Raw genomic sequence first — 26,956 nt, 5'->3', positions numbered from 1 at the left:
AACAAACAATTAAAACACCAAATTGATACTCAAGATCTTTATTGATTCAACTGTAACAGCAACCGTTGGTGAAAATTTAATTTTTTCCGTAATTTCCAAACACTTGCTGGTTTGTAAGGACAGTTAGGAAAATCAGAAACGAAAACCTGACCATGGAGTCACACAGGGCTGCCTCAGGACTGCACGGTGCCCTCTGCTCTCCATCCACGGCAGTGAGACGGACAGAGGGGAAAGGGGACACCCACATTGAAGGAGACGGAGGGAAGACCAAGGAGAGTGCTGGCAGTCTCCACTTTCCACTCAGAATGGATAGAACCGGGCCACTGGTGGCACAAAGACAGGGAAGGGCATTTCATTTTAACATATAAAATATTTTAAAGATGCTTAAAGTGGACACCCGAACATGTGGGTGTCGGTTTACCCCTGGGTAGCAGAGGGTCTCCTCACCCAGGTGAGAAGAGATGGGTTCCGTCTCCAGGTGAAGGAAAGGCACTGGCTCACAGTCTTCATGGACTGAGACAGACACCAGGAGCAGGACGCCTCACCACACAGCTCACTCCTCAGCTCTAGTGTTCCTCCCCACCTCTCCTGGTTTCAAGTAAAAATGACCCTTGGCCTGGGCTTGGTTGGTTTTTTTTTTTAAAGATTAAGATGGGACAGGAAAAGGGTACACTGCAGGCAAGAAGAGATACCCCGCTAGATTCACGCAATCTCAGGATGTCCAGAGATTTTGGTTTTAAGCACCGGCAAGAGCTCCCTTTGGAAATTTCAATGTGGCCAAATTTCAAGCATTGCAGCATCTCTCTGCCGGCCTCCCACTCGTTGGAAGGTGGCAGAGTGAAAGTTTAAATACCCTAAGGATGTGTTTCATCTCAGTACTATTTTCCATTCAGGATCCAGGCAGTATCGTCTGCCAGGGCTGCAGGCTGAAGAAGCAAAGAGACACCACAGATCATCTGAAAAGGGACTTGAAAGACTTCTCCTAAATCTAAGCTTTGCCAAAAGGTATCAACTTCCAGGCCCATCCAGAGAAAGAAATGTCAATTCCGCAGGGTAGGCAAGGTGACATGAACTGCTATCATTCCTTAGACTCGTCAGAAATGTCATGAGCTAGGCTCAGGGAAACCCCAACTCTCAACTGGGAAAACACGACTAGAACAAGAATTGTGCCTGGGGTGTAGGCATTCTAAATAACTGTGACCCAGCTGCCTCAAGATTTAATGTCATGTCTTATCTAAAGCTGGGAGGTAAAGAAGCTGGTGGTGGTAGGGGTACCACTGTATGGTCACTATGCCCCCTGTGAAGTCCAGACAGAAACTGCCCTCCCAAGTAAACACTGCTTCTTTAAAACAGACACTAACCCCTCCTAGATGCCATGCATAGGTAAGAGATTGGGTTTCGCAGATTAATAAATAGCTGCCCATGTGCATATAGTCCAGAGACATGCTAAGACAGGTAAGTTCTGACCCAGAGAGACAAGCACTGGGATACTGATACTGCAAGTCTCCAAGATGAGAACAGAAAAGGACTGTTTCTGGAATATTGCCGCCAATACAATGAGCACCTTACACCAGGTGCCTTGATGCAAAGCAGGCACTGGCTGAGCGACAGCCTCTGGGGTAAAGCCCACACATCTAGCAGGAAATGTCTGATCTGGGAAGTTGAGGTCTGAGAGATGCAAAGAGCTGGTAACCCAGACAGCAAAAATAAAGACCATCTATTTTGACTCCACCTTAAAATCAGAAGTAAAAAATTTCGTTTGAAGGTGCTTTAAAGACAAGTTTCTTACTTCTAGAAGTACCTTTTCTTCTTTTTTTAAATAGCTGCCTTAGCAGCATTGCTTTTTATTCAAGTATACTCTAAAGCAAGCAGGGCTATAGATAAGAAAATGCTGGGAAGTGTCAGAGTGTAAATCTCAAGAATTTGCATCCTTAAGATGTCTGAAATCCCCAAAATCTTGGCATCGGTGCCAGGGACACAGAACAGACATTCACTAAAAATGTGCCAAACCAACAAAGCTTCATCGAAGCTTCTCTCAAGGGTGAAGACAGGATTGGTTCTTTTTAAGAACCTGCTTCCATTAAGAAGCCCAGGGTGAGGCAGGTGTGCAGTTAACTTATACTGGATGTAAAGATCAAGCACAGACAGATATCTCTTATATTCCCAGATGTCCTCCCCATTTACTGAGGTGGATTTTTCGGTGGGAGACCTGACCCCAGTCTGCTTTAGATGGCGTGGTTTGAGAGAGCAGGTGCCAAGCATTAACTGGTGCAGACCTGGCTTCTGGATACTATCAGCTTTGTTACTCTGAATCTGAATGGTTAGCTATTCTTCAGCCCAGTAACCCACCATCTAATTCATGTTTGCTCCCTTTGTTTGACAACCCCGACTGATCCATTTGAATGGGTCAACGAGAAGGATCCAATGCCCTTTGTCAATTCCTGGCTAAAGGAGAAAGCGAGCAAGCAGTATTGTCTTTTAGAGGTATCAAGTCAAGGACTTAAATATCCTTGGGCCACTGGTAGCATACAACAGGAAAATGTTCAATTACCCTGGAAATTGCCATTTCTTGCCAACTCTCTCAAAACTGGCAGATGGTTACGGACAGTCCATTTTTCATCTGTTTGTTGATGTACATCTTAGAGAACTATTCTCAGCAACAACACCTCTCTCAGTATAGCATCTAGTTTAAACCTAGCCCTTCCTGCTGATCTAGTTTCACCCTGTTGGGGGAGGGGTCATGTTAAGGTATATCCACAAATTCTTTGACACTGCTCCATTCACTAGATGGGGTGTAACCCCAGTTCCCTTGAGTGTAGCTGGGCTTAGTGGCTTACTTCTAAGGAATGGGATAGGAAGGTATGATGATTTGCTTTCAAAGACTGACGTAAAAGGCACTGCAGATTCCTCCTTGCCCTCTCTGGGATCGTGTGCTCAGGCAACGCCAACTGCCATGCTGTGAGGACACTCGTGCTGCCCTGGAGAGACCCACACAGGAAGAGACTGAGGCATCTTGCTCAGAGAGAGAGCCCAGTAGTGGATTCTCAAGGCCCAAGTGACTGCAGACCCTGCTGAAGTCTTGACTGCAACTTCCTATGGTGCCAATACCACCATGCTAAGCTGCTTCCCAGGTCCTAACCACAGAAACTGACAGATAATTGCTCTAAAAAGATTTTAAGTTTGGGGATAACCTGTTAAATAGCAATAGCTAAGAAAGATGAAAGATAAAACCCTTGGCTTGGAAGCCTAATAGCTAGAAGCTGGCTTCTCTACACTGTGCTTTACAGAACACAGTAGCTATTTACACAGGATTCGAGAGAGTGGTGAACTCAAGTCACCACACTATGAAGGAGGTAGAACCATGAGAATGCACATCTTCTGCTGGAATTTGGAGGGAGGAGGTCATTTCTCATTAAGATGGATTGTCCCCAGAAGTATAGAAACATGGTTTTCCCCTAAGGAGAAAAGTAAAAATAATTAATAAGATTTTAAGAACCGTCTCACTCACATGATACCCTAAGGGTGTTCCCTCTCCAGGAAAAGGCCCAGACAGATTAGGGCTTTAACTGTAGATGATTCCTTCCAAACACTCAGGAGGCTTCCCAGGTGGCTCAGTGGTAAAGAATCCACCTGCTAATGCAGAAGATGCAAGTGACGGGGGTTCAATCCCTGGGTCGGGAAGATCCCCTGCAGTGGGAAATGGCAACCCTCTCCAGTACTCTGGCCTGGGAAATCCCATGGATAGCGGAGTCTGGTGGGGTCACAAAGAGTCAGACATAACTGAGCTACTGAGCACACAAACACACCCAGGAGTAAACCACCTACTAGATTCTGGCTTGCCCTGAAAAATGATTTTATGAGGCATGGCGCATGCCTCTGTTGAAAGTTTTATCTACTGCCTTGTGAGATTATCTTTAAAAGGCCGATTTATGGAGGCCAAGGTAAATCCAGGGGCCTCCAGGAAAGAACTGCACCAAGCGCTATGGAGATCCTAACAGAGATGCCTACAAGATGGGCAGCTGCTGTATTATACAGCTGATGCTTCCAAGACATACCAGAAATACAGCCTCTGATTAGGAGGCCAAGTGCAGACTCCTCAAGATAGCAACAAAGGGGATCATAGCATCTTGAGACTACTCAAGCTGGTGTTTTAGTTTCCCACTATTCAGTGAGGGAGCCGAGTTTTCACACGCAGCAGTAAAGACCCAACAGGGCACTCACTCTGCTCACTGACAGACTGACTACTCGCTGTAGTGGAGTCACGTTCCAGGTGATGTGGAGAAGGAAAAGCTTCATTCCCAAAGAATCAAGCTCCCAGGGGACAATGAAGTCCTGTGCAAGCTTGTCATGCAAATTACCAACACATCTTAAGTTTTTCCAAGAGTAAGTATAGTGAAATCTGGAGTTTAATAAAAATCAGAACAGAGATACATTAAAAAGCAAGAAATATTTTTCTGATCATCAATTCTTGAGACTGAAAGCATCTCCAAAACCGTGGAGATCCAGCTTATTCCTGAGACATCAACCATCACAAAAGGTTTCACTCTTTAAACAATTCACATTTTGTAGCAGAAAACAGAACAAAGTTCCTCAGACATCCTTCCTCTCTTCTAAAATGTATTTGCAAACAGGGTCTTTTCAGAGTTCAAAAGAAAAACAGCTTTCCATCTTAGCCAGTTGGCCTGGTACTCTCACCCTGGTATCTCATCTCTTAAAAAGATGGTTCGGAGCACCAAATCCAACCACAAATTCCCAGACACCAGTGGCTATTTTACGTGTCTTTCCGTGAGGGGAGTCACTCTCCCAGGATTCCCACACCAGTCAACAGTCAGGACCAAGGGGTGGGGAATGAAGCAGCAGAGGATAAAGGGAGAGAATGAGGCTACCATGAACAACCCAGGGAAAGCAGAATGGTCCAGTCTCACAGTCCACCCACTACGAACTCCAAACATGCACAGCCAACACTAGAGCGAGAGGAACAAGCTCATAAGGGACTGGGGGAGACAAGGGCTGGTGACATGGAACAGCAGACTCACCAAGGAACAGTTCTCACCTTCCTAACACCGGAAGATGTATAATTAAAAAGTTGCTGCTCAAAACTGTACTGAAAACATATCTAAAAATAGGTCTGTACTCATCTTAAAAATAAAAGGTCACTCCTCAGATAAGAGGAGAGACAGATCTTATCAGATACCAACAGGTGAGGTATCTTGGATGTACATTTGAAAAATGGCCTGGCAGAGAAAAGGGAAGGAGGTAGGGAAAGACAGGGGAATTCAGAGTACCATGGGAAGGGCAAGAAAATGGAAGGAACACATTTTTAAGCCCATGCTTATCTATCTCAGCAGCCAAACAAAGCAGGTCCACAAAGGAAAAAAGTGTAGTTCTTTGCTAAGAACACTCTTAAAGTGTTTAACTTTAAACTCAGAAATCAGAGACAATAAATAGCACGATGCTCATTGGACTAAGAAACAATGACTACTGAGCCTGGGTAAGGTACACAAGTGGTTCAGTGTCTTCCGAGGTCATTCTTGGGTATCATCCTGCAGAGTATACTGTTAGGCCTTATCCAAAGTGCTTCTGTCCCGTGGAAGGGACCTGCTCAGGAGCAGGAGAAACCACCTGGATAGCTCAGGATACAAAAGGACCACAGGCAACAAGATGCAAGCAGGGAGGGATGGGAGAAGGGGAGCAAGAACAACTGGTGGCACAGGACTCCCTTCTGATGCAGAATTAGAAATGTCTGCACAGCTGTGCGAAGAGACGGACCAGGAAGATGAACTATGATACTAAAGACAGAATACATTCCTCCCAGAAGGAGGGGAAGTGGACCTCAAAACAGTGCCCCAGGGTAATGCTACTAGAGTTGTACAAACTGTGTACTCTCCCCAAGGACAAACACCGCAAAGTAAAAGGGAAAGCAGCTCTCTTCCTGTTTACCATTTCCCTCCAGTGGTTTTCAAGACACCCAAACCTAGGCTCTTGTAAGACTGAAACCTGGGCAGGACAGTTGAGGAGAGAGAGTAAGAAGAGGAATGATGCTGAACCCATCAAACCTCTGTATCACTTCCCCAGACTCCCCAGCCAGTCAGTTATTAGTAGGTTGATACTGGATTTGGATTAAAAAAAAAAGGGGGGCGGAGGAGGGGAACCAGAGTTTAACTGTTTTCCTCTGTGGGCTGCTTAGTTCTACAGAAATATGTCAAGAGTCTTCAATCTAACTGTCTAACTGGGAAGGGGAACAGGAAACAGGGAGAAGAAATGGTCAGATGCAGCTCATCTTTGCATCCTTTGGCACAAGGGGAAGGAGGAGGGGGAGGAGACAGCAACGGGGATTGCTGGTACTGCCTCTTCTGTCTTTGCATCGATGATCCTATCAGCCAAATCAGGTACACACGTGTATCAGTGTTGCTGCTTTTCTTCTGATCCTCGAAGGACAATCAGATGTCCATCTCAAACTGAGCATCATCCCCTGGTTAGAATGAAGAAAAGGAAAAGTTGGGCACAAAAAGGAAAAGCAAAACAATTTTAACTAACATTCTCTCTGCACAAGAGTCAAAAAAGAATCCAAACTGTCCCACTCTCTGTAGCCTCGCAACAACTATTCTGCTCTGCCTTGGCTGGTCTTTTCAATCTGGGGGGCAACAAAAGGGTGGCAGTCACATCACCCATGGGCAGGAGCAATATGGGAAAACTTTCCAGGTTTCACTCTCCTTTGTCCGAGGTTGACCAAACGGGAGCTTCTAGAGAACTCCTGGCCATTTATCGAGTCAGCACACTCTTCTGGAAGCTCTGAACTTTTAGCCCTGCTTGGAATGACACTCTGTCCATCAAAAACTCCTTTGCAATTTGAGAAAGTAGAAAGTTGGCTCACGTACAAGGGCCATGGAGTGCAGCCCAAGGTGTGCTTCAGGAGCTGGCCATTTCCACAGACATGGACAGGACTTACTATTAATGCTAAACATGTGTGTGTGTGCAGGGAGGGGGAGGGGTCTGTGTTTACTGAAAAAGGCTGTCCTGAAAATGGGGTGAAAACAATACTGCTTTTCCCTATACCATAAAAAAGACATTCTCCTTATAAGAAGCAAGGTCTATTTCCTGAGGATGATGGACATGGGAGTTATTAAATTCTGCTTTGTGTGTGTGTGTTATCCCTAGTCCAACAAAGCCCAGGTTCAAGAAGTCATCTTTGGGATTCACCATCCCCTGATTTTGGATTCTTCCTCACCCCCACCCCTCTCCTAGATTAGATTTGGCTATGGTTTAGAACTCGGGTTTCCAGAACATCTCAGTAAGTCTTGGTGAGGGCAGTGGGGGAACCTCAGAGATGTATGACTGAACATCAGTTATAACTGAAGCATCACCATTTTTTCAGACTGACTTGAATCCCAGGGCTATCTTTTGGTCCCTAACACCAGCATCTCTTACCAACTGCATGCTTCCTGTCATGATTGTTCAAGTTGTTCAAATTGTTGACTTCTACTTTGGAGTCTTCAATTAAGGTGCCGGGGCTGGTGACTCCTGGGATATTGGGCAGATGGCAGGGCGGGGTCTGAGCCATAGGAGAGTTGCGACGATCCAACAAAAACTTTCGATCATAAATGATTCGAGTTCCTGGAAAACAGGGTTTAAAGAAGACGGAAGTGTTATATCCTGTTTCAAATATAATTTTACACCAATGAAAGTAAAAAGTTACCATCCCTTTCTTTGCTTTGAAAAATAAGAACTAGTAACAGTTCAAAAAGGCAGCTGAAATTATGAAGAATGAATCATTCTGGAGAGCAGAAAACTTAGGTCAAGTTTGAATTATTTAGGATGGAAAGTTTTCTAATACAAATTTTACAACTTTTTACCACCTTAAACAGGGAACAATCCAACCCTTTCTCGATGAATCAGGGTGAGTATGAAATTCATTTATTATACTATGTTGTGACCTAGGAAGTCTCAGGGCCTATTCAGCTGATGATCTGTATTCTCCTTAGGCCAAACAGGATTTAGAAAGCTGAGGCTGTGCTTGCGGCCCTCCCCACCAGTTTCCTTGTCTCCTCCCTCACTGTTTGGCTAAGAATCATCTTTGTCCATGTCTTAAGTCAGTTTGGCTGCCATAATCAAATACCACACATGGAACTGGGTGTCTTACACAGAAATGTATTTCCTAACAGCTCTTGAGATTTCCAAGACAAAGACACCAGTTTAGTGTGTCTCTGCTGAGCGCTCTCTTCCAGACATGTTGACACCTTCCCACTGTGTCCTCTTATGAGGGAGAGGAAAGCAAGTGTCTCTTCTGCTGAGGTATTAATCCCACTGTGAGAGCCCCACCCTTAGGACTTCACCTGAACCTAATTACCTCCCAAGGTCCCATTCCTTGGAGAAGGAAAAGGCAACCCACTCCGGCGTTGCTGCCTGGAGAATCCTATAGACAGAGAAGCCTGGTGGGCTACAATCCATGGGATCACAGAGAGTCGGACACGACTGAAATGACTTAGCAAGCAAGCCCCATTTCTAAATATCACATTGTGGGGGTCAGTGTGTCGATATATGAATAGGGAGAGCACAAGTCAATCTACAGGACATGCTTTACACTCATTCTAACTTAATGTGTCTAATCCGTGGGGTTTGGAAATTGGTGATCTGATTCCAACACTACGTAAAGTAAGAGCCAACAGGCTGGGAAGGAGCCTGATGGTTTTCGCATGATCTAAGGGAAGCAGCTTCAGTGGATGGATTTTGTTCTGTCACCAGCAACACCCCCCCACCCTCCGCCCACCTTTTATTCATGGCTAGGTTTCAGAAGAGTGAGATTTTTACTGTGAGATGTTCTTACTAACATTCATGCTGCAAGTCAGAACAAGATTATTCTTACTTCTGTAGTGTACTAAACTCAGAAACTCTTGGGGTGAGATGGTGAAAAAAGAGCACAGGATAAAAGCAAGCTTTCTATTTCTAAATTATAGATCAGCAACAGCATAAACATTAAAGCACTGTAAATGAACCAAGCAGAAAATAAGCAGTAGATTCAACCTAAACATGTCGGGTGTAATAGGAAGTCTGACAAACTCCTATTACTGTGCAGAGGCAATAAAAAATATTTTTTACTGCCTTGAGATATAATTCACGTACAACTCAAAGTGTATAATTCAACAGATTTTAGTATACTCCTGGAATTGTGCAACCATCCCCACAGTCTTTTTCTTGCTTGCTTTTGACTGCAACACATTGACTTGTGGGATCTTAGATCCTCAAGCAGGAACTGAACCCAGGCCATAGCAGTGAAAAAGCCAAATCTAACTACTGGACCACTAGAGAATTCCCACCACAACCTTAGAACACTATAATCCTCTCCAAAAGATAACCCATATACATTTAGCAGCCCCTCCCCACTTTCCTCCACCCTCGGCAGCCTAGGCAACCAGTAATCTGTTTTCTGTCTCTATAGAGCTGCCTATGCTAGGCATTTCAGTTCAGTAGCACAGTCGTGTCTGACTCTTTGCGACCCCATGAATCGCAGCACGCCAGGCCTCCCTGTCCATCACCAACTCGTTGAGTCAGTGATGCCAACGACCCAATCAAAAAATGGGCCAAAGAACTAAATAGACATTTCTCCAAAGAAGACATATGGATGGCTAACAAACACATGAAAAGATGCTCAACATCACTCATTATTAGAGAAATGCAAATCAAAACCACAATGAGGTACCACTTCACACCAGTCAGAATGGCTGTGATCCAAAAATCTGCAAGCAATAAATGCTGGAGAGGGTGTGGAGAAAAGGGAACCCTCCTACACTGTTGGTGGGAATGCAAACTAGTACAGCCACTATGGAGAACAGTGTGGAGATTCCTTAAAAAATTGCAAATAGAACTACCTTATGACCCAGCAATCCCACTGCTGGGCATACACACCGAGGAAACCAGAATTGAAAGAGACTCGTGTACCCCAATGTTCATCGCAGCACTGTTTATAATAGCCAGGACATGGAAACAACCTAGATGTCCATCAGCAGATGAATGGATAAGAAAGCTGTGGTATATATACACAATGGAGTATTACTCAGCCGTTAAAATGAATTCATTTGAATCAGTTCTGATGAGATGGATGAAACTGGAGCTGATTATACAGAGTGAAGTAAGCCAGAAAGAAAAACACCAATACAGTATACTAACACATATATATGGAATTTAAAAAGATGGCAATGACGACCCTGTATGCAAGACAGTAAAAAAGACACAGATGTGTATAACGGACTTTTGGACTCAAAGGGAGAGGGAGAGGGTGGGATAATTTGGGAGAATGGCATTGTAACAGGTATACTATCATGTAAGAATCGAATCGCCAGTCTATGTCTGACGCAGGATACAGCATGCTTGGGGCTGGTGCACGGTGATGACCCAGAGAGATGTTATGGGGAAGGAGGTTGGGGGGGGGGTTCATGTTTGGGAACGCATGTACACCCGTGGTGGATTCATGTCAATGTATGGCAAAACCAATACAGTATTGTAAAGTAAAATAAAGTAAAAATAAAAATTAAAAAAAATAAATAAAATAATGAGTTAACTACTGGGTGACTTTAGCAGCAGATATTTTAGAAAATGCATGAGTTATCTACTAAACTTAGTGGCACTTTCACTGCAAATTTGTTTTTCAAATTCCAAGCAGAAGACTTTATTAAGAAAAAATAAAAAGAGTCAGTGATGCCATCCAGCCATCTCATCCTCGGTCGTCCCCTGCTCCTCCTGCCCCCAATCCCTCCCAGCATCAGAGTCTTTTTCAATGAGTCAACTCTTCGCAGGAGGTGGCATAGGTGCAATTATGTAATATGTGACCTTCCGTGACTGCTCCTTTCACTTGCGGGTTTTTAGGATTCATTCGTGTTTGGCATTTATCAGTACAGCTGATCCTTAAACAATGCAAGTTAGCACTTTTTCAATTGTAAGTGCTACAGCACTATACAGTCCGTGTTGGCTGAATCCATGGATGCCGAGGGCCAATGATACGTAACCCGTGGATTAACCCCCACGTTGTTCAAGGATCAATTGTACTTAATTTATGTTTATTGACAGATAATGTTCTGTATTAATGTATATCACATTTTATCAATCTGTCCATTGAAGGACATCTGGGTTTTTTCCATTTTGAATAATGCTGCTGTAAACATTCAAGTACAAGATTTTGTGTGAACTCCTGGGTATATAAGACTCCTGGGTACATATATTAGTTTCGGGTGTACAACAAAATGACTCAGTTACATATACACATGTATAAAAGCTTCATATTCATAGATGATTCAGAAATATTTTCTCCTGTGAGGTGCCTTTTCAATTTTTTTTCAAAGTTTTAAATTTTAATAAAGTTCAATTTATGTCTTTTTCTTTGGCTGCTTGTGATTTTGGTGTCATATCTCAGAAACTTGCCTAACCAAGGTCACAAAGATTTGTGCCCGTGTTTTCTTCTAGGAGTTTTACAGCATTAGTGCTCACATTTAGGTCCTGGAGTCATGGGGTCCAACTCTGGTTTGTGTGTGTGGCCATCCAGCTGCACCACCATAATTTGTTGAAAAGACTATTATTGGATATTTCCCATTTAAATGTCTTAGTATCCTTGTCAAAGATCAATTGGCTATAATTGCAAGGGTTTATTTCTGGGCTTCCATTGATCGATGTGTATCCTTATGACACTAATACACTCTCTAGATCTGTAACAACTTTTGAAACCAGGTGAGTCTCCTAACATTGTTTTTCTTTTTCAAGATTGCTTGAGGTTATTTTAGGTATCTTAAAGTTCCATATATGCATTTTAGGGTCAGCCTGTAAACTTCTGCAAAGAAGCCAGTGGGGATTTTGATGGGGACTGTACTTTGAATAGATAAACTTTGGGAGTAGTACCATCTTAACAATATTGAGTCTTCCAATCCATGAACATGGACCATCTATTTATATAGACATTAAAAGATAAATGTCTATCTTTATTTCAAGAATGTTAGTTATACAGTTCCCATAGCATAAGTTTCATGCCTTTTTTGGGTTAAATTTATACCTGTTTTATTATTTTTATGCTATTATAAGTGGAATTATTTTATTTCATTTTTGGATTGTTCATTGAAAGACACACAATTGGGTTTTGTATACCAATCTTGTATTCTGAAGCTTTACTAAACTCACTTATTAATTAATTTTAACAGTTTTTTAGTGAATTTTTAAGTTACATTTGGTTTTAAATGGACACACAAAGTAAATAATTCAGAAGAGAAGCCATTCTGAAGAATTACGACTTTAATGATGCTGTTAATGTTCTCAAATATGGCCAGGGAAAATACGGATACAAAACCACAGTATTTCATGTGTTTGAATATTAGATCACTGGTAGCTTAAAAAGTTGCTGCAGATATATGGCAAAAAGAAAGGAATCAACCCGTCAGTGACTAAGGATTCTATGGTGTAATTCAAAAGCATTTAATATTCAAAAAAACAAAACTATCAAAAGAAAAACATTAAGACTTGACTATAAATAAAATGCTAGGAAAAAACCCTTTTTTCCCCTTTTTTGATACTGTGTTTACTGTGAAATTATATAAATTCCAGGACAATTAAAAACCTAAACTATTCAGGGTCTCTTAAAAATGTGCATGCACAGACACATCTTATGAAGCAAGAACTTCCAGTAATTCAATCTCAACTGCCAGTCACATTTATGTTAGCCTAATTCAATGTCAACCAACGCATCCATAACTAACTCGAGAGAAGTTGACCGTAAATCTCTAATGGAAAGGTAGACATACCAGGGAAGTAGAGGCAGGACAGGCAGACAGTATAATCTCATATGCTGCTGCTGCTTAGTTGCTTCAGTCGAGTCCGACTCTGTGCGATCCTATGGACTGCACGGCAGCCTGATGGGCTCCTCCATCCTTGGGATTCTTCAGGCAAGAACACTGGGGTGGGTTGCCATGCCCTCCTCCAGAGGGTCTTCCCCACCCAAGGATCAAACCCAGTCTCCTGCACTGCAGGCAGATTCTTTACTGTCGAGCCACCAGGGAAGCCCCATAACCTCATACGGTGGAGAGCTAAGACTGACAGACTGAGACACAGATGTGTAACCAATTATAGAGCTTTAAAGGTAACTACCCAGGGCTTCCCTGGTGGCTCAGTGGTAAAGGGTCCACCCGCCAATGCAGAAAACATGGGTTTGATCTCCGATCTGGAAAGACCCCACATGCTGCAGACCAAGTAATCTCATGTGCCACAAGAACTGAGCCTGTGCTCTAGAGCCCAGGAACCACAACTGAGCCCACATGCCTCAACTACTGAAGCCTGAGTGCCCCAGAGCCCATGCTCCACGATCAGAGACACCACTGCAAGGAGAAGCCCATGCACCACAACTAGAGAGCAGCCCCCACTTGCTGCAACTGGAGGAAGCCCACACAGCAACGGAGACCCAGCACAGCCAAAAATACACAACAATAAAGGTAACCACTCGGAAGAACCAAAAACAATACAACAATTTATAGACATTGGCAAATGGAGAGGGGGGAGGAAATAAGAAGTACAGAAAGTAATGAAAGTGTCCCGTATCCCTCATTTTCACAACAGGGAGTAAACAGTATCCTCTAATGTTAAGAAATCAAGAAATTGTGGTATTAATACATATTATTTATAGCAACAGTGGCTAACCAGTAAAATCACTACAAACAGGAACTGTAAAAGCAGCAGTCTACTGGCATTTTGCTTTGCATTTCAGGTGCCTCTGTTCAGTTTTCCTTTTTCTATTTTGTTTTTAAAACATGCATATTTTAGCCTTCATGTTTGGATTTCAAAACAAATAGGAATCTTTAGATCTAGGTTAACATTAGATATCTACACACATTCTTCATTCCTTGGTGACCAGTTATTCGGATAAATCTAGTACCCTGACCTAGCATTTTCTAAATGCTGACATTACTAGGAAAACATGAGAGTAAAATTGAGTCCTTTTGATGGAGAACAGAGAGTAAGGAGAAAAAGCTTCTACTTTTTGATCTAAAAATTAGTGATTTTCAAATGGCAAGGAAAAAGAGGCAAATAAATGAGATCCAAAATTATGCCTGCCAAGATGGTTAGTACAGAAAAAAGGTCATTCAAGTCTAAGGGCCTCTTTCAAGACCAAGAAGCTTAGTTTAAATGATTATCAATCCATAATTAAGCTATATACACTCAAGAAATTGTATAACCTGATACAAAACTGCCTAGACAAAGTTCCCTGTAATATAGTTAACTGACAAGGGTAGTAGTTACTATACTTTCACAGAGCCCAGACCATAGAACTGTTTAAGGCTGCTTCCAGAACTAGAATTAAGCAGCCACTCGTGCAAATAAACATCTCAGAATAAGAAACAATTAAGTAACTTGCCCACTTGAACAGGTGGTGACAAAACCCTCCAAGAAGGCTGAGATTAACCTGCGCCTTCCCAACAACATCCCAGGCAAGAAGGGAGAATGTGGAGTCAAACAGGGCTTCTCTCAGGGACTTTCCTCATCAAGGAGGAAAATTGTTTCTCATAAAACCGTAGTGGACTCCCCGCTATGATCATCAGGCCAGAGCTGAGTCAGATGCCCACCATTCCAAACACTGGGGAAGCCACAGTGTAGTCAGGGTGTATTTTCTGGGGCTTGGCACACTACTACTTTTAAAATAATGAGGAAATCTGGGGTAGCATGAAAGAAGAGACAACAGCTGTTGGGCTGGAAATCAATACTGTCACTCACATCCAGATTTAATATTTACCTAAATTTAAATCCTCATTTTCCATAGTAGAAAACTATTAGTATCTAAAACTGAGAAATAGCATTAAATCATGTTATTCAGAAATCCAGAGGTAAATGCTAGAATAGCTGAAAGAGTTTAAAATGGTTTCTCCAGGAATGGAACTAGAGATGAGATGGGATGTGAGACTGTTGTTTTTTGTTATTAGCCTAATAATACTATATGCAGAGTACATCATGAGAAAGGCTGGGCTGGAGGAAGCGCAAGCTGGAATCAAGATTGCTGGGAGAAATAGCAATAACCTCAGATATGCAGATAACACCACCCTTTGGGCAGAAAGTAAAGAACTAAAGAGCCTCCTGATGAAAGTGAAAGAGGAGAGTGAAAAAATTGGCTTAAAGCTCAACATTCAGAAAACTAAGATCATGGCATCTGGTCCCATCAGTTCAGTTCAGTCGTTCAGTCGTTCCCGACTCTTTACGACCCCATGAATCGCAGCATGCCAGGCCTCCCTGTTCATCACCAACTCCCAGAGTTCACTCAGACTCACACCCATCGAGTCCGCGATGCCATCCAGCCATCTCATCCTCGGTCGTCCCCTTCTCCTCCTGCCCACAATCCCTCCCAGAATCAGTCTTTTCCAATGAGTCAACTCTTTGCATGAGGTGGCCAAAGTACTGGAGTTTCAGCTTTAGCATCATCCCTTCCAAAGAAATCCCAGGGTTGATCTCTTTCAGAATGGACTGGTCGGATCTCCTTGCAGTCCAAGGGACTCTCAAGAGTCTTCTCCAACACCACAGTTCAAAAGCATCAATTATTCGGCGCTCAGCCTTCTTCACAGTCCAATTCTCACATCCATACATGACCACTGGAAAAACCATAGCCTTGACTAGACGGACCTTAGTCGGCAAAGTAATGTCTCTGCTTTTTAATATACCATCTAGGTTGGTCGTAACTTTTCTTCCAAGGAGTAAGCGTCTTTTAATTTCATGGGGGCAATCACCATCTGCAGTGATTTTGGAGCCCCCCCAAAATAAAGTCTGACACTGTTTCCACTGTTTCCCCATCTATTTCCCATGAAGTGATGGGACCGGATGCCATGATCTTCGTTTTTTGAATGTTGAGCTTTAAGTCAACTTTTTCACTCTCCTCTTTCACTTTCATCAAGAGGCTTTTTAGCTCCTCTTCACTTTCTGCCATAAAGGTGGTGTCATCTGCATATCTGAGGTGATTGATATTTCTCCCGTCAATCTTGATTCCAGCTTGTGTTTCTTCCAGTCCAGCGTTTCTCATGATGTACTCTGCATAGAAGTTAAATAAGCAGGGTGACAACATACAGCCTTGACATACTCCTTTTCCTATTTGGAACCAGTCTGTTGTTCCATGTCCAGTTCTAACTGTTGCTTCTTGACCTGCATACAGATTTCTCAAGAGGCAGATCAGGTGGTCTGGTATTCCCATCTCTTTCGGAATTTTCCATAGTTTATTGTGATCCACACAAAGGCTTTGCCATAGTCAATAAAGCAGAAATAAATGTTTTTCTGGAACTCTCTTGCTTTTTCCATGATCCAGCGGATGTTGGCAATTTGATCTCTGGTTCCTCTGCCTTTTCTAAAACCAGCCTGAACATCAGGGAGTTCACGGTTCACGTATTGCTGAAGCCTGGCTTGGAGAATTTTGAGCATTACTTTACTAGCATGTGAGATGATCACTTCATGGCAAATAGATAGGGAAACAGTGGAAACACTTTATTTTTGGGGGCTCCAAAATTACTGCAGATGGTGACTGCAGCCATGAAATTAAAAGACTCTTATGCCTTGGAAGAAAAGCTATGACCAACCTAGACAGCATATTAAAAAGCAGAGACATTACTTTGTCAACAAAGATCCATCTAGTTAAGGCTATGGTTTTTCCAGTAGTCACGTATGGATGTGAGTTGGACTATGAAGCGCCGGAGAATTCATGCTTTTGAACTGTGGTGCTGGAGAAGACTCTTGAGAGTCCCTTGGACGGCAAGGAGGTCCAACCGGCCCATCCTAAAGGAACTCAGTCCTGAATATTCATTGGAAGGACTAATGTTGAAGCTGAAACTCCAATACTTTGGCCATCTGATGCGAACAACTGACTCACTAGAAAAGACCCTGATGCTGGGAAAGACTGAAGGCATGAGGAGAAGGGGACGACAGAGGATGAGATGGTTGGATGGCATCACCAACTCAATGGACATGAGTTTGAGTAAACTTCAGAGTTGGTGATGGACAAGGAGGCCTGGTGTGCTGCAGTCCATGTGGTCGCAAAGAGTTGGACACGACTGAGCAATTGAACTGAACTGACTAACAACACTATATGACTTTTAAACTTTACTTTCATAGGTAGAAAAACAACAGGGTGACTGCATGAATACTGAAGGCATTTTGCTAAGTCAAACAAGTCAGTCACAAAAGATCAGTATCTTTTGATCCCGTGTATATGAGGTACCTGGACTAGTCGAATTCACAGAAAGTAGAATGACGGTTGCCAGTGGCTGGAGGTAAGCAAGTAATAGGGAGTTACTGTCTAGTGAGCATAAAGTTTCAGTTTGGGAAGATGAAAAAAGTCCTGGAGATGGACGGTGGTGATAGCTGCACGACAATGTGAATGTGCTTACTGCCATGGAACTGTATACTTAAACATGGTTAAAATGTAAACTTTATGTTACTTACACATAAGAAATATACATGCTTTCAGACTTCTAGGCCTCAGAAACACAAGAAAATAAATTTGTTTAAAGCCTCCCCACACACAATTATCTTTTTAATATTAAGAGAAAGTGTTTTAGAAATAAAAAGCAAACCCCATTATAAGCAATTGGGGGTGGTGAGTGACTCAAAAAAGTATTTGTAACTATTTATATATATATATGTGTGTGTGTGTGTGTATAAATATATAAAACAGACTAACACTGGAGCCATGAGGAAATCTAGAAATTTAAAAAACAACAAAGCACTTGGCAAGTAACCGCAGTATTCCGTTAGGAATTTTTAACACCCTCCACCTACGCCTCACATAAAGGCTCACCAAGAGACCAGAAACAGACACAAGACGAACAAGCAGCAGAAGCGCATATGTGCTACGCCTGTCAGCCATGTCCAACTCCCCACAACCCCGTGGACAGTAGCATGCCAGGCTCCCTTGTCCATGGGTTTCTCCAGGCAAGAATACTGGAGTGGACTGCCATTCCCCTCTCCGAACAAGCAACAAGTGTTTCCAATACACTCAGAAAGGTAGTCTGCCTCTCTCGCTCTCCCCACCTCCATCCCAATAGTAAGAAGAGAACATAAGAAGTGAAAAATGCAGAAAGGACTTACAAAGACAGTGGTTTTCTCTGTTTTTTATTCTACCAGCTTAGGAGGGTAATTAACAAGCTCTGTGTTTGACTATGTTAGAAAACATTTTAAATGCATTTCAGTTTTAAACATCTGTTCTTCATGGAGGCTCTGGATGGAACAGACTCCTAAAAGCTCTCTGCCAGATAACCCAGAGGAGGGTAAAAGGTGCTTGACCCAGTATCCTCCAGGGAGGCTGATAGTGGCCAAATCACGTTCAGTGTGTACAATCATCAAATCTCTAAAGTGCTAATAAAACCAAGAGAGGGACAATTTTTACATCAGCAAAAGGCACAATTAGAGCCAGAGGATATTATAACCTAGTATGGATAAATAATTATGGCAAATGGAAGACATCCAAGGTTTGTGAAAAGTCAATTCTACTGTCCTTTGAGTTAACTGCAATTCTCATAACCAGGAGCAAAGATTTCCAAGACATTAATTCAAAGGATGGCTCCCTACCCAATCACACAGGACTCTGCAAGAGCAGAACATACACCCAGGCTGAAAGGGAAATTGATAATGACCATGCTCCTATTCAGAAGGTTCTGTGTTAGAAGAGGCCTTAGACAGCATCTGGTGGAAGCCTGTCATTTTACAGATGGAGAAAACAACATTCAAAGGTCACACAGTGAGTGACACAGGAGTCAGGAGACCAACACAAATCAGCAAGGCAGTCTAAGCAAATCTGCCTTTCTTGAGTCTGGCCACAAAATGATTGGAAACAAATGACTTTTTAAGTTAGTACCAGGTACAAAGTGGTATACAAAACCACAAATTAATCTAAAATAAATGCCAACTGATTTTAAGACTATCAAAATAAAGTATGTCAAATATGTCCACATCTGTTTGGGTTTGAATACTTGTCTTGAAATAAATCTTCTTCACAATAACTACCTGGTTCTGGTTCCAGGAAAATGCTGGTTGGATGCGCCAGACTGTTGACAGCAATCTGGATCAACTCTTTGGATTAGATTTCACACATGTTGTGGTTCAGCCTCTGTAATGCTAATAATTAATGAGGGCTCACTGCTTTGGTATGGGGAGAGTACACAGATTCAAGCCTAGCCTTCATTCCCACTTCTTGTTTTCCTCCCAGTTCACTCCTCTTGGGCACTTAAAAAAATAAAAATAAAAACAATGCAAAATACATATCTACCAACATCTTCTACTTACAGTAAGGAATCTGAACTCATCAACAAACTTCGTAAGAGGCAAAAGCCTACTGAACATCACTGGTCTAGGTCACTTTATTTACGTGCTGCCTCTTCATTATGGTTCGAGGAACTTATCAGACCAGAGAGTGGTTTCATTTCAATGTAAAAGCAGCCCAACTCTAACATAAACATTCGCTGGTGATGAGATGAGCACCTCTCTGAGGCCCAAAGCATTAATTATAACATCTTAAAAATCAATCACAAGCCTAGCAAACTTTTGATAGGTTCCTCTTAGAATGGACTTCCCAGGTGGTGCAGTGGAAAAGCATCTGCCTGCCATGCAGGAGACATGGGTTTGGTCCCTGGGTCGGGAAGATCCCGTGGAGTACAAAATGGCAACCCACTTCAGTATTCTTGTCCGGCAAATCCCATGGATAGGAGCCTGGCCTTGGAACCTAGGGAGCAATCAATGGTCTATCTTTACCAGTCCTCACCTGCTATAAACATCAGGCCATTTCTTTAAAAAATTAAAATTGAATGAGGTATTACACTGATACTAAAACCAAAGATACCACAAGAAGAATTGACAAGTATCTCTTAGGAATATAGATGCAAAAATCCTCAACCAAATATTAGCAAACAGAATTCAGCAACATATAAAAAGGATTATATACCACAATTAGTGGTACTTACTCCGGGAATGAGAGGTTGGTTCAATATCTGAAAATAATTAACATGATACATCATAGCAACAGAATAAAAAACAAAAATCATAGGATCATTACAAAAGATACAACAGAAAAAACTGCCTTTGATAAAATTCAACTTCCTTTCATAATAAAAATAATCAACAAACTAGGAATAATAGGGAACTTCCTGAACCTGATAAAGAGCATCGATGAAAAACCACAGCTACCATTTTACCTAATGATAAAAGACTGGAGGTTTTCCCCTAATACCAAGCACAGGTCAGTGGTATCTGTTCTCATTCTCTTGCCATGTTTGTTCAACACTGTACTGAAGGTTCCAATTCTAGCCAGGGCAATTAGGCAAGAAAACAAACAAAAAAGGTACCTAGATCAATGAGGAAGAAGTAAAACTATCTTTATGCATAGATGACTGTGGTCTTGTATACAGACAATACCAAGGAATCTATAAAATTTGCATTTTCCAGTTACTGATTCTTGTTTATTAAGCATTTTACTTTTTAAAAGAACTCAATGACATGAACAGCTTTAGTTCATCAGGGCATTTGTCCTCAAGATCTAAAAGACCATTTATTTAGACATAAATACTCACAAATTTCTGAGCTTTTGGCTTCAAACTGTGGCCTGAGAACCAGGTGAAAAGGGCCTTTAAAAACTAGTCCTGTATCACATAAATCAAAGCAAGATCCTCTATGACCCACCTCCAGGGTAACAGAAATAATAAAAACAAAAGTAAACAAGTGGGACCTGACTAAACCTAAAAGCTTTTGCACAGCAAAGGAAACTATAAGCAAGGTGAAAAGACAACCCTCAGAACGGAAGAAAATAACAGCAAATGAAACAACTGACAAAGGATTAATTTCCAAAATATAAAGCAGCTCATAAAACTCAATGCCAGAAAAACAAACAACCCAATCAGAAAGTGGGGAAAAGACCTAAACAGACGTTTCTCCAAAGACTTACAGATGGCTAACAAACATGAAAAGATGCTCAACATTGCTGATTACTAGAGAAATGCGAATCAAAACCACAATGAGGTATCACCTCACACAGGTCAGAATGGCCATCATCAAAAAGTCTACAAACAAAAAATGCTAGAGAGGATGTGGAGAAAAGGGAACGCTCTTGCACTGTTGGTGGGAATGTAAATTGATACAGCCACTATGGAAGATAGTATGGAGACTCCTTAAAAAACTAGGAATAAAACCACCATATGACCCAGCAATCCCACTCCCAGGCATGTAACTGAGGAAACCAAAATTGAAAAAGACACATGTATCCCATTGTTCACTGCAGCACTAGTTACAATAGCCAGAACATGGAAGCAACCTAGATGTCCATCGACAGATGAATGGATAAAGCAGTTGTGGTACATACACACAATGGAAACATTGCTAAGTCACTTCAGTCGTGTCCGACTCTGTGCGACCCCATAGACGGCAGCCCACCAGGCTCCCCCGTCCTACTCAGCCATAAAATGGAACCCGTTTGAGTCAGTTCTGATGAGGTGGATGAACCTAGAACCTATTATACAGAGTGACGTTAAGTCAGAAACAGAAATATCGTATTCTAACGCACATACACGGAATCTAGAAAAATGGTACTCAAGAATTTTTCAGGGCAGCAATGGAGAAACAGACACAGAGAATAGACTTCTAGTCATGTGGAGAGGGGAGGAGAGGATGAGCTATATGGGAAGAGTAACACGAAAACTTACATTACCATATGTAAAATAGATAGCCCACAAGAATTTGCTGTAAGGCTCAGGAAACTCAAACAGGGGCTCTATCAACCTAGAGGGGTGGGATGGGGCGGGAGATGGGAGGGAGCTTCAAAAGGGAAGGGATATATGTATACCTATGGCTGATTCATGCTGAGGTTTGACAGAAAACAACAAAATTCTGTAAAGCAATTATCCAATTGCTTTCTTCTTTCCAACCAGGTGAACTAGTTTTCCCACGTTAACTTTACCCTATCTTATCAGCAAATCTTACTTTTTTTCATCACATCACAGTCTTTACTGCTGATTGGCGGTGAAGAATCTCTGATATTCATTACTGTAGCTATTTGAGTTCCCAAAATTATTTTGGCTGAGTCCATATAAAAACAGAAAATCTGACAGTCCTTAGTTATTGATTATGACATGTCCACATACCAAAATATTTTTTGTCCATACAAATCCACGAAGCCTGAATTTTACTCAAGACAGAATATCAAAAAATTGAAAGGACATGATCTTTACACACACACACACGTAGTCAAGCCTACAGTTGTCTCCAAACCATGCAAGACCCCTCCCATAAAATCATTTTTAAGACATCAGTCCTCAAAAAGTCCTTGCAGAACGCTAGCAGTGCCAGCTTACAGATGCACGTTTCACCCGTAGGCCTTGGGAGAGCAGAAGGGAGTTGCGCACTACCAGCCTGGGTGAGCTCCGTCTTCCCTCATCAGGTTGTGTCTCACCTGGAGCAGGCAGAGGCGCTCTGCTCCACACAATACACTGCTGCCCACCCTGCAGCCGAGGGCTGCTGCCTTCCCGGGCAACCTCTCATCGGCAAACACGAACCCAGCACAAATGTGCACCCACCGCAAAACTGAGCTACATCTTCTGGTACACACTTTGGTGGCTGATGAATATGAGACTAAAGCCAAATCTCCTCTGGAATGACAACACATGTTAATTTTTGTTACTCTGAGGTAAGTAAATGCCATCTTCCTTGAACACAAAGCAAAGTGACTGAACAACTTTCAACACGTTTTTCATGCACTTCAGTTAAAAACTGAAACTACAGAGCCAAACAAGTACATTTGCTGGTTCAGAAATTTTTGGCTAGAATAAACTCAGGTCACTGTATTAGAAACTTTATAACAGTGAGAAACTGGCCTTCCTTCCCCATATCTACAGAGCTCTATTCACTTCTCCCAACCAAGGAACTAGATTAACACTCAGGACTCTCCCCAAATACTCTTACTTTATTATGGCTCACACCAAGTGGATTCCTTTCCTTTCTTCCTGTCTTCTCCTTTATCCCCAGACCCTTCCAATGGCCTTCAGGGAACCAACCAATTAGAGCCAACTCTTCAGCTGGCAGACAGGATGCGCAAGGGTGTGAACAAGATTTCAGACTAACAGTTCCCTCTGGCGCTCGTTAAGGCAACAGCATACTTTCCCACAGCTGAGGAGGATGTTAGGCAGGAAAAGTAAGGCAAGAAGAAAGGCTCAAAGAGGTCTCTTTGTTCATTCCCCAGAGCACAACCCTCTCAACAAGGAGACAGTTTGAAACTCATTTAAAAAATAAATAAATAATAAGGTAGCAAAAAGTATCACATTATCTGGCATTCCAGAGGTAGAAGAGCCTTCTTAAATGTTTGCAAACTTCCTTTCCTAGGAAAATGTGCATCTTAAGACAGCAGAGAAAAAACCTGGAATAGGAATGAGGACACTAAGTTTGAGACTACCAACTGACATTAATTAGCTGTATGACACTAACAAGTTACTCAATTTCTCTCAATTATAGAAGGAAAGCATTAGGTCCTTTCCAGCTAACCAGACTGTTACAAAAGTGAAGCAGACTGTAATAACTTTACCTTTCATTGAGGCTAGAAGCAGCTTCTCAAAGGATGAGCCAAATGTCATCCCTATTCCTCCAAAGGCAGATAAAACAAAACAAAATAAAAACCCAAGGGCGTTTTGCTTTGAACTTGGTCAAAAATTTTGTTCTTCCTTAATAATGAGAAAAGGGTATGCTTCTAAAAACATGGGAAATGTAAGAGGTTACAGAAAGTTTTCATTTCCCAACTCTCATTTTCCAACCACAGAAGGCAATTTTGAGAAGTCTTTTCAAGGGTAAGCTGTATCCTCTGTGGGGAGATGGCAAGTTCATCATGTTGTCAATGTCTCTGCCCAGTCTGATCATACGGGGCATTCAGCACATCAGCGGTTATCTAGAATGCTCTGACCTGTGTATGACACGCTAGAAGCTTGAGACAGGAAATTCTAATCCCCTTCCTTCCTACTAAATAGAGATTTCCAATGCAAGCCTACTATCACTTTCTAAATGTTTTCCAAGTCTGAAATATGTAACTTAGCACTTGGCTCTATAAGCTTTTCATTTCAGAACTAAAAAGCTTTTCTACCACCAAGATTTTAAGACCACTGAGTGAAGATTGCATTTCCTACTTTTGTCTGTGGTCCCCTTTTGTGCAAAGCACTGCCCTGGACCCACATAACTCACTGAAGATACATACCTAACCACATCAATTCAGGTGCCTAAAGGTGACCAATAACCATGATTCAGGGAAAGAAAATTACATAGAAGAGAGGGAAATGTAACAAAAGAAATGAACAAATCATCAGAAAATTGGAAATTTTCCAAAGGGAGGGGGAATTAAACCAGTAAGTACTGCATATCTAGGTGGCACTGAGGTAACTGCTATAAAACAGTGTTTAAATCCAACCACAACAGTGCTATATCTTATAAACATATTAGGTAGGTCTTTGTGTTAAAAATTTAAAGATCACAATGTGCTCTACTAATAAATAACAGCTCTGTGTAACAGAGGAGCTAAGATTTAAGTATTTAAATCTGCAATTAAAAAGCAGAAACCATCTGGGGACAGGGTAAGTGATATTTGAGAAAGTAGATGAGGATTATGTATGTAGGGAGGAAGGATAAATGATTCAGTATTTCCGGCAGAATCTTTCCCAAACACTGTAGGAACTAATTCAGACTATCAGATAGGCTTGTATCTTTAAGGCACACTTAAAGACTATGCCCTTACTTTAAAACCATAGAAGCTTGGGTGTTTCAAATATGCCTAAAGGTGCCCCTGAGGTTTTTCCCTCAGAGGAATAATGATTAATATACAGCTAAAAGTTTAGTTCCTTCCGCAAATAATTATCTGCTACTATGACATTGGTTCTAAACTGCTGGAAGCACAGGCATTACAGAATTCACAAGGAATTCTGGAAGAAGTTATAAATTTCTTTCCATCACCTCGGAAAACAATATCCATTTCTTAAACGCTGTCAGCTCAAGTTCAAGACAACCTATGGAGAGCAGATCCTGGTTTGCCAAATCTTTCACGATTAAAAGGCGTGCTCAGAGGCTGGCCTTGACCCGATGAGGTCAGGAGGGAGGTTTCTCCAATGAGGTAAGCCACCTCACTAGAAACTCCACTGTTCCACAAAGTTAAAACTTCCTTAAGCCCAGTTCTCCACATATATCAATGAACGTGTCCAGCCTGGATCATTTGAAAGTATTCCAAGGCAGCCACGCCACCCCTAGAGTCGCCTGGGTGGATTCCTCTGTAGAGCTCTCTCCACAGATTTCTTATTCCTTGTTTGCAAGATCTTACTCTACCGTCTTGATATTGTGCAATGATTAAAAAATGGCCCAGGCCTAACAGCAAGGGATTGGTTGGAGCACAACTGGTGAGCCCAGCCCACAGGAACCAAGCTAGCAATCCCGTAGACAGCAAGGGCTGCCAGCAAAGTCCCAACCCTCTAGCCAGAGGCCACCATCAAAAAACTAAGTAACCAAGTTAAAAACGAAGCACCATTCCCCTCATGAGGTCCCTCAAGATCGCTCTCCAGTCTTCTCCCTCTGGAGAAAGCCCAGTCAGGGGACAGGCAACCTTTGAGCTCCCTTTTCCCGTGACCAATTAATTCCAGGCTCTTTACCTCTACCCCAGTGTTCTTCCTTGTAAACAGTCTTGGTCGCACTTTGAAAAGCAGTGCTCAGTGACCCCGTTCTGCACGGCCCCTTCCCCCGGATGAAGCAGTCCCGCCGGGGAGGGTCCCGTCTTCCACCTACCTCCACAGGCGTCGCCACCAAAACTCTACCCTCAAGGCTGCCAGCGCTCCTTTCCCTGGGCTATTACTTGAGCATGATTTTATCACTTCTCAGCCAGCCTGGGGACTCCCCCCACCCGTGGGGCCTCGTCCAGCGAAGTAAACAATGCTGTCAAAGCAGGATAACACTGGGCGAGGCTTCCAAACTCCGCATTCCAGCCTCCCCCCTCCTGGAGTTCTAGAAGCAGCAAAACAAGTCATCGCAGGGTCCCAGGAGCAAACTACTCGCCCCAACTTCCTTTCTAAAAAGGCCGGGAGACAGCTCCAAAATCAAGCTTCAGTGTGCACAAAGACACTATACGTAAGAGGCAGAGCGAATGCGGAGCGAGTGCAAAGCCAAGTGTAGACGAATTTGCCCTAGAGTAGGGGCGGGGGAAGGAGAAAACTGGGTCGAGTGCGTAAACCTGCCACGAAGCGGGAACAGGGGCTTTTTTTTTTTCACGAGAGGAGAGCCAGCCACGTTCCCAGAGTAGGCACGCACTAAACAGAGTTGCGGGAGAGAGAACGCGAAGTTAAGGTTCTCGAAAGCAGTCTCTAGCGGGTTTCGGGGGAAGCCCCAAGAAAGGGACTTTGGTGGAGCCGGGGTGGCCCGAGCGGCCCAGAGTGGATACGCCCTGAGTTAAAGGACCGTGGCGGGAAAGTGCGGGGACACCGCGGAGGTTAGCGCGGGCGCGCTCGGGCCGCGCGGGCGCCGACGCTCACCTCCCGGTGTGGTGGAGAAGAGCGTCCCCCCGGGCGTGGTGCAACAGTCATGAGGTAGCTGCGCGGCGTCGCTGATGGGCACGGTGCGGGTGGGGATGGCGCGGCTCTGGCTGGGCTGGTGGCCGCTGCCGGCGGACGAGGACATGGCTCTGGGCGCGGGCTCTCGGGCTTTGTCCGGCGGGCGGGCAGGCGGGCGGCGGCGGCGGCTGAGGGCCCGGGCTGCTCCAGCTGCTCAGGCGGGCTGAAGGGCGGGCGGGGCTAGGCGCGCTCCGCTCGCTCCTCGCTCGCTTCCTCTGGCTCCCTCGTCCCGCTCCGCTCCCGCCGCCGCCCTCTCAGCCGCCGCCGCCGCCGCCGCCCTATCCTCCGGCCTCCGCCAGCAGCCTCAGCAGCAGGAGCAGCGGCAGCAGCGGCGACGACGACGACGACCGGAAGCGGGC

At 43.2% G+C, this 26,956-nt stretch overlaps 1 protein-coding gene across 1 annotated transcript; it reads right to left on the bottom strand.

The window, feature by feature from the left end:
• Positions 1–22: 22 nt before the first annotated feature.
• On the bottom strand, positions 23–26,956 carry EIF4EBP2 (eukaryotic translation initiation factor 4E binding protein 2). The gene is made up of 3 exons (XM_004021433.5): positions 26,520–26,956; positions 7,429–7,614; positions 23–6,472 (listed from the first exon to the last, which is right to left on the bottom strand). Exons 1-3 carry the CDS (start codon positions 26,662–26,664, stop codon positions 6,441–6,443), a joined length of 363 nt encoding a protein of 120 aa, XP_004021482.4. The 5' UTR covers positions 26,665–26,956; the 3' UTR covers positions 23–6,440.

The sequence above is a fragment of the Ovis aries genome, chromosome 25 (assembly GCF_016772045.2).
Source record: "Ovis aries strain OAR_USU_Benz2616 breed Rambouillet chromosome 25, ARS-UI_Ramb_v3.0, whole genome shotgun sequence".
Lineage (NCBI taxonomy): Eukaryota > Metazoa > Chordata > Mammalia > Artiodactyla > Bovidae > Ovis > Ovis aries.
Note: the sequence above shows the minus strand (reverse complement) of the source record. Positions and strands in the feature narration are given on the sequence as shown.